The sequence below is a fragment of the Taeniopygia guttata genome, chromosome 4, assembly GCF_048771995.1.
Source record: "Taeniopygia guttata chromosome 4, bTaeGut7.mat, whole genome shotgun sequence".
Lineage (NCBI taxonomy): Eukaryota > Metazoa > Chordata > Aves > Passeriformes > Estrildidae > Taeniopygia > Taeniopygia guttata.
The window spans coordinates 711,354-719,705 of NC_133028.1; the positions used below are offsets into that span (position 1 = coordinate 711,354).

Here is an 8,352-nt window from a genome sequence, read left to right on the forward strand (position 1 = left end):
AATGGGAAGGGTGGAAAGAAGGGGCTGTTCCTCCTCCCAGGTCAGTCGTGGCTCTGTACAAATGCCATGAAGCAAAGCTGGTGAGTTCAGGGCATGGAGTCTTTCTCTGTGTCCTTCAGTTCATCTCATTTTCCTGGTGCTCCTTCCCCCGGGCTGCTGGGCTCTGCCTGCCCAAGGGGTTTACCAAGCTCCAGCAGGGATTCATTGATCAGCCTCACTGATCATGAGGCAAATGGAGCTTCCTGGGGGCACCAAAATGGTAAAAATCCCACCTGCCCCAAGAGCAAGATTGGTTGTGGCCCTGGGGAGAGGAAGGGAGGGAGGATGGGGCCAGCAGAACTCACTGGGCTCCAGTCCTTCCACAGCAGGATCCCTTCTTGGGTTGAGCATGAGGTGCAAAGTGATCTCGGGAGCAAAGACAGCATCTGGCTGTGTCTGTCAGATGATATTTTTTCTTCTTTTTTAAGCCAGCTCCTCCAACCATTTTAAATTGGATTATTCATCCACCAGCAGATAGCCTTCTTCAAAATTTGCAGGGATGATGCATAGAAACATGGATTTTAATATGTTTCATGGAAAGAGAAGTGGCCTGCAATCCCAAAGGGGCAGCTGAGGCAGTGAGGGAAGTAGAGGAGTCTCTGTGTTGGTAGTACCTGCTCGTGGTCATCCCCAGCCATGCCTGTGTATCCATCCAGGCTGGCTCCTGGCATGGAATGGGCTGGGATCCAAGAGCTGGATGTCCTGGATATCAGTGCTGGCTTCTGTCATGACACGTGGCCAGGAGCTCCTGAACCTCCCTGCTTGGGTTCCTCCAGCACATTTTGGATACTTGCTGTGACTGAAGAACCTCCTGGGAAAGGGCAGGATGGTGCCTCCACTGCTGGGGACGCGGCACATCCCCGGGACAGGACAGACCCCAAGGACAGCCCGGGGCTGTGCCTTGGGAGCTCCACTGCCTGAGGAGCCCGGCGGCTCTGCAGCTCCTGCTGCTCCTCTGGAGTCCTGCAGCTGTGCAGCTCCTGCTGCTCCTCTGGAATCCAGCAGCTGTGCAGCTCCTGCTGCTCCACTGCAATCCAGCAGCTGTGCAGCTCCTGCTGCTCCTCAGGAGTCCAGCAGCTCTGCAGCTCCTGCTGCTCCACTGCAGTCCAGCAGCTGTGCAGCTCCTGCTGCTCCACTGCAGTCCAGCAGCTCTGCAGCTCCTGCTGCTCTGCAATCCAGCAGCTGTGCAGCTCCTGCTGCTCCTCTGCAATCCAGCAGCTCTGCAGCTCCTGCTGCTCCTCTGCAATCCAGCAGCTGTGCAGCTCCTGCTCCACTGCAATCCAGCAGCTGTGCAGCTCCTGCTGCTCCACTGCAATCCCCCCTTAGATGTGGGGCTGGCCCAGCATCCTGTGGCACCTGCAGGTGACAGGAGTGGGGATGTCACAGGTACCCAGGTGGTGGCACGGGCCGTGCCTCCCTCGTGTCAGGAGTGCAGAGAATGGCTGTGTCTGAAGATGAGCTGTCAGGTTAAGTCACCTCATCTTGGTGATCCTCCTGGAGCCCCTGGAGCTGGGAGTGTGGCTTGGCCCACCCAGGGCCAGAGCTGGAGAGCTGATCCCGAACCCAGCCATTCCCCTTCCTCCTCCAGGCCCTTGCTCCATGGAGAGCTGGCCCTTGGGTGCTGGGTGGTGCTCCAGGCACAGAGCTGGGCCATGGGAGAGGGTTTCCCTGGATTTCTGCTCTGTGAGGAGCATTGTGATGAGCATTTAAAGGGAAATGTTCCTGGTTTTTCCCTGTGCTCTGCAGTGACCTTGGGAGCAGCACTGAAAGCTGGGACAGGGCAAGGCTGGCTCAGAGCAGGGGACAGGGCTGGGCTAGCATCACCCTGAGGTGTTCTACCTTGGCCTTAAGCTCCATCATAACTCAGATCCACTTGGGATGCAGTTCTGGATTAGGAGCCGGTGAGCAGCTGATTCCACGCTGGAGTTGATGTTCATGGACCAGGAGAGGAAACTGGTCCAGCTTCTTGGCAGGTCCACCAGACCTTCAGACCTGGCTGTGGGGTGTGAAGCTCCCCTGCTCCTCTGGAAGGACCTGGTGCCACCATCCCAGAACAAACAGCTCGAGGAATGTCTCCAGCTCTTGGATCCTCCAGAGACAAGTGGAGGAGGCAGACCCTGCTCTGCTCAGCCGAGCCCTGCGTGCACCACCCAGTGGGAAGCAGTAGGAGAATGATTTCTTTTCAAAAGTGCCTTTTCCAGCCCTGCAGCAGCGACTGTTCCCACTGGCCGTGGGGCTGGCAGCTGTCTGTGACCACCCCTGGGTGGGAATATCCCCCTGCTTTCAAACACATCCAAGCATTGCCACTGACTTCCCAGGGAGGTTCCCAGGCACGCTCTGCTTGTGGCCTCAGTGCTGGCTGTGGGGATGCAAAGGTGACAGTGACATCTGGGGCTCAGGCCTGGCTGTGATGAGCAGCCCTGGTAGCTCCCCCAGCCCCCTCCTCACTCCTGTCCTGGTCAGGGTTTAGTCCCAGTGGGCAGTGCTGGAGCCTCATGTGCAGAGCAGCAGCTCCTCCAGCCCCTGGCACTGTCCGTGAGTCCCCCCGAGGGCTGTGGGATCCCTCTCCATCCTTTCCAGCTGCCCAGGAATCCTGGGCTCTGTCCTTGTGCTTGGACAGCTCTGCCAAGGGATCAGAGAATCACAGAGTGTGCTGAGCTGGGAGAGACCCACCAGAGTCCTCCACCCAACCCCTGTCCCTGCCCAGACCCCCAAAATCCCACCCTGGGCATCCCTGGCAGCGCTCTCCAAAGGCTCCTGGAGCTCTGGCAGCCCCGGGGCCGTGCCCATTCCCTGGGGAGCCTGGGCAGTGCCAGCACCCTCTGGATGAAGAACCTTTCCTGATCTCCTAAACCTCTCTGGCCGAGCTCCAGAATTCCCTGGTGCTGCCCCTGGTCACCAGAGGGGAGAGATCAGAGCTGCCCCTGTGCTGTCCCTTGGGAGGAGCTGATCCTTTGGCTTGTTGCAGCAGGTTGGTGGCTGCCAGTGCTGTCCCCTGCCAGCACACGGACAGCAGGAGGCATCGTCGTGGCTGAAGAGGATTTCCACATCCGTGGTATGTCCTGATCCCATCAGCATGGCTGAGGCACGAGGACACGGCGCGGCTGGGACACACAGCTGGGGGGGCTGTCACCCGTGAGAGGCTTTGCAAAGGTCCCAGCTGGAGGTTTGGGTGTTTCCATCCCGATGGATGGAGGTTTGGGTGTTTCCAATCCCAATGGATGGAGGTTTGGGTGTTTCCCTCCCAATGGATTGAAATTTGGATGTTTCCATCCCAATGGATGGATGTGTTTGGGTGTTTCCATCCCAATGGATACATTTTTGGATGTTTCCATCCCAATGGATGGAAGTTTGGGTGTTTCCATCCCAAGGATGGAGGTTTGGGTGTTTCCCTCCCAATGGATGGATGTGTTTGGATGTTTCCATCCCAATGGATGGATGTTTGGGTGTTTCCATCCCAATGGATGGAGGTTTGGATGTTTCCATCCCAATGGATGGATGTTTGGGTGTTTCCATCCCAATGGATACATTTTTGGATGTTTCCATCCCAATGGATGGAAGTTTGGGTGTTTCCATCCCAAGGATGGAGGTTTGGGTGTTTCCCTCCCAATGGATTGAAATTTGGATGTTTCCATCCCAATGGATGGATGTGTTTGGATGTTTCCATCCCAATGGATTGAAATTTGGATGTTTCCATCCCAATGGATGGATGTTTGGGTGTTTCCATCCCAATGGATGGAGGTTTGGATGTTTCCATCCCAATGGATGGATGTTTGGGTGTTTCCATCCCAATGGATGGATGTGTTGATGTTTCCATCCCAAGGATGGATGTGTTTGGATGTTTCCATCCCAATGGATTGAAATTTGGGTGTTTCCATCCCAAGGATGGATGTTTGGGTGTTTCCATCCCAAAGATAGATATTTGGATGTTTCCATCCCAATGGATTGAAATTTGGATGTTTCCATCCCAATGGATAGATGTTTGGATGTTTCCATCCCAATGGATTGAAATTTGGATGTTTCCATCCCAATGGATAGATGTTTGGATGTTTCCATCCCAAGGATGGATATTTGGGTGTTTCCATCCCAAGGATGGTGCACAGCTGTGCCTGCTCCTTGCAGGAAGGGAGCATCAGGTCACTTCTCTTTCCATCACGCTGAGAAGGAACTGGATTTTGTTCAGGCCCAGAAAGAACCTTTTTTTGGGTGAAAAGTGAGGCAAAAATAAATGAAAATCGAATTCCCCCTTAACTGGCTCCTCACCCTCCTTTTGGCCTTGTGGAGGGGACAAATTGTGTGGTGGCTTTCAGGCAGGTGACATTCAGCTCTTGGGCTGGAGCATCAGTGGTGACCCCAGACTAAGCTGGGGGTCCCTGGGCAGCAGAAAGCTGCTCTGGGCAGTGGGTGCAGCAGGCTCTGGTCACGCTGGAGCTGTGCTTGAACCCCTGGCAGCCGGGAGTTGTGACCACGGCGTTCCCAGTGAGGATGGGCAGTGCAGGTGTGGGAACGGGGATCTCAGCCAAACTCATCTGCTGGGGCCCTTCTCTCCTGTCCGGGTGGGAGCGGCTCCATGGGCCCTGCCCTGCCCTGCTGGCTCTCTCCAGAGCAGGAGAGCTCTGGGTGGCACAGACAGCGGGTTCGGCTGTTCCTCATCTCCTGGGTGGTGCCATCCCCGTACAACGCCGGGGAGAGGGAGCAGCTGGGGGTGCTGATCGTGCCACCCTTGTTGCCCACAGCCCTCACCCCGTGAAGCCCCTGAGTGCTGTGCAGGAGGGCTCCAGCCAGAGGAAGCAGCAGCACAGGGCCAGCCTGAGCTCGGCACTCAGCAATGGCCTGGAGAGGCTGAAGACGGCGACCACGAGCAGCGTCCAGCCCGTGGCCACGGCCGGACAAGGCCAGGCGGACAAAAGCGACCCCAAGGTAAAGGTGGGAGGCTGTGCCAGACCTGCTGCAGGTGTGCTGCTGGCAGGGAGCTGCTCTGGGGGAGGCAGAGCGGGGCCTCCATGGGGTGGGTGCGGGTCCAGGCCTTGGGCTGCTCTGCCTCCCTTCTCCCGTGGGCTCTGCACCTCCTGACCCCGTCGTTCTCCCATCACCTGCTTTGGGCTGGGGCTGCTGTTGTGCAGTGTGGGGTGAATCCCTGCTTATAGAAACATGGAATGGCTTGGCTTGGAAGGGACCTTAAATCCCATCCAGAGCCACCTCTGCCGTGGCAGGGACACCTTGCACTGTGCCAGGCTGCTCCAAGCCCCTTCCAACCTGGTCTCCACAAGGTATGGAAGGTGGAAGGTGTAGTAGCTGCCCGAGTGATGCTCTGACGGGTTCCTAATCCTGGCAGGGGGAAGGTCCTTCCTGGAGCTTTGCTGACCTGGATATATTCCAGCAAAGCTCCTGTGGCACCTCTGAGAACACAGGGGGTGTTCTGAGGGTGACCCCTCCATCCCTCTGTCCACTCCCACTCCGTTTGCCTCCCCAGTGTCACATGGAAAATGCTGCTGGGGTTCACCTGATTGAAGGACAAGCACAACCCTGCGGGTCTCAGAGGCCCTGTGGGTGCTGCAGGGAGTTCAGCTGGTGCTTTTTGAGCACACGAGTTCTCTGTGGGTCCCTGTGCTGCTCCTGCCTCTCCAGCTTAGAAAGACAGACACGGAAAGTAGGAGCACTCTGCCTGCATCCTGCAAACATTACCAGGAGAAGAGGTTTTAATTCCAGTCCCTGAATGTCCCTCTTGCTTCCCAGCAGGACCCCGCCCAGCTGGACCAGTCAGCCAAGTATTACCACCTGACCCACGACGAGCTGATCCAGCTGCTGCTGCAGAAGGAGGGCGAGCTGAGCAAGAAGGAGGAGCACATCCACGAGCTGGAGAACTACATCGACCAGCTGCTGGTGCGCATCATGGAGCAGTCCCCCACGCTGCTGCAGATCCCGCTGGGTGGGGGCCAGGCCCCGTGAGCCTGCCTGGGCCCTGTGAGCCTGCCTGGGCCCCGTGAGCCTGCCCGGGCCCTGTGAGCCTGCCTGGGCCCCGTGAGCCTGCCCAGGGCAGCAGCACCCAGCGCAGCCGTGCCCCAGCAACCGCGCTGCCAACACCCCTGCGCCCCTCCTCGCACCCGAGGGCTCCAGTGGCTTCTGTTCCCAGAGCTAGCAGGAAGGGTTACCTGCTCCTTCCCAGCCCAAGCTCAGCCCGGCTCGGCTCCAGGGAGCTGTAGGGTGCTGGCAGCCCAGCGCCCTATGGGGAGGAGCAGAGCCCTCCCCACGAGGCAGGCGCCTCCGCAGGTTCCCGTTGCTGTGACCGAGTGCCACCTCCCGGGCACTCCTGCTGCCAGAGCTTTAAGTGACCCCTGGACATCTGAGAGCTGGAAAGCATCTCCTCGTGACTTCATCCTGCTGCTGCTCCTCTGCCCACACTCCTCCTCCTGTCTGCCCCGAGGGTGGTGTCCCTGCCTGCCGGATGCTGTTGGGCTGGTGGGTGATGCTGGGGACACTGAGACCCAGTGGGGCTCCCCCAGCACGTTCCTGACTGGAGCCTGTGGGGCGCCCCTTCCCCTCGTGCCTCAGTTACCCCAGTGAAGGGTGAAGAGCCATCTCCAGTTGTGCCACACTTGTGGGAGATGCTCCACGAAGGGACAGCGCCAGACCCAGCTGGTGTCAGAGCCTGGCTGGGCCACGCTGGCTCCGTCACAGCACCAGTGCCAGGGTGACACTGCCTCGTGGCTGGGCTGGGAATACGGCAGAGGGAACGTGGGATGGTGCCCCAGGAGTGCTGCAGGAGATCCTCCGCAGGGCCCACCCAGCAGGGGCTGCTGTGCCCTGGAGGGACTGGGGATGCAGAATCCACACTGAATGCCCACTCAGTATTCCAAGGAATGCCTGCTCACGGCTGCCCCGCCCTGCCTCTGCCTCATCTGTCCAGCACAGCCGGAAAATGCCCCCAGAGCGAGGTCTGGGGGGGTCTGACCCCTCTGCAGGGCCCCTGCGGGGTCAGGCACCCCAAACACTCCTGGCACAGCCCAGAATTCCCAAATCCTGGCAGGGCAGTGCCCAGCCTGCTCCCTGATCACATCCACATGCTGGGATCAGCTCTCCGGGGCAGTGCCCAGCCTCAGGGGCAGCTCTGTCCACTGCTGACCCCTGAGTGACCACCCAAAGTGTAGCAGCGTGAGACCGCGACTGTTTTCTTTGTTCCCCTTGTAAACTCGTCTATTGCAATTTTCATCAAATTCAGTATATGATCTCTTTTGGCGTGCCAATTTCCCTTTTGTTTCCAATTGTGAAGTAATGGTTGGGGTGAGGGTAGAAAGCTGGCCAAGGCTACAGGAACCCCCTTGAGGTGTGAAGGATCCCAGCCCATACTCAGCCTCCACAGATAAGGAACGCTCCCCGGGGCAGCATTTTGGGATGGAGTGAGGATGGAGAAAGCGTAGGACTGGTGTAATTGCACCAATTTGGGGGGGTGTAATTTTTGTTAAGTGGGGTTACATCTTTCCTATGGGTAGACAGAACAAGTTCAGGGCAGGTCAGGTGTTGGTTGGGAGGTTGATGTTGAAGTTGGACACAGCAATGAGCTTTGGAGGATCCCAACAGCTCTAACCCTGGGGTTCCTCTGGTGCTTGAGGTAGAGTCTTGGTCCACCCATCCCAAGCATCTGCCAGATTGGGTTTCTTACTGTACGTGGGTACTCATTTCTGCTAAAGGAGCCCCTAGCAGGCAGGTCGACAGCGGGCTGTCCACGCTGCCCACGGACAGGCAGAGATTGTCTTGCAGTAAAGTCTTGGCCAGTGTGACCCAGATGTTCTGACTGGGCTGGGGGACAATCCATGCACCAGCTGATGGAAAGGTGAGGAACATCCAAATCCTGTCTGGAATATCTGGGGATTCCCTGCCGCTGGAGACATGGCAGGATACTTGGGGATGAGTTGATCTGTGGGTTTGGAAAAACGGATTTTTAGACTTGTATTACTTTAATAGTCCCTCATATCTTCCCATCTTATCCCCTCAGTTTTTACTGAGTAGAAAAGGTGTGGGAAAACAAGAGGGTATAACAGTGCAACAAACTAAGGAGAGGTAGCAGTAAAACCAACTAAAGAGGTGCAACAATGCAAAACAATGAGCGAATGAAACTCAACAGAGAGTCTTAGCATCTTCTGGAGCAGTGCAGAATCATCTTCTGTGGTGAACGTCTGTGTTTACACTCCTCTTCCTTCTCCACACCACCTGAGCTTGATGTCTTTGCTGTCTCTGAGGTCCAGGAGTGTCTCTGGATGCTGCATTCCATGTACAGCTTGACATTCCTGCCGGAATCCACCTTGGGCCAGATCC

General features: G+C 57.2%; 1 protein-coding gene across 4 annotated transcripts in view; it reads left to right on the forward strand.

The window, feature by feature from the left end:
• The window catches only part of RAB11FIP5 (RAB11 family interacting protein 5), a 33,287-nt gene extending 26,016 nt beyond the window's left edge, over positions 1-7,271 (forward strand). For 2 of the 4 annotated variants that reach the window (XM_030270216.4, XM_030270223.4), the window contains exons 5-6: positions 4,776-4,959; positions 5,776-7,271. In XM_030270216.4, coding sequence (XP_030126076.4) covers positions 4,776-4,959; positions 5,776-5,988 — 397 coding nt within the window. In that variant the 3' untranslated portion in view covers positions 5,989-7,271. The remainder of the gene's footprint in view (positions 1-4,775; positions 4,960-5,775) is intronic. The other 2 variants (XM_072927815.1, XM_030270218.4) reach the window with 2 other exon arrangements.
• Positions 7,272-8,352: the final 1,081 nt, after the last annotated feature.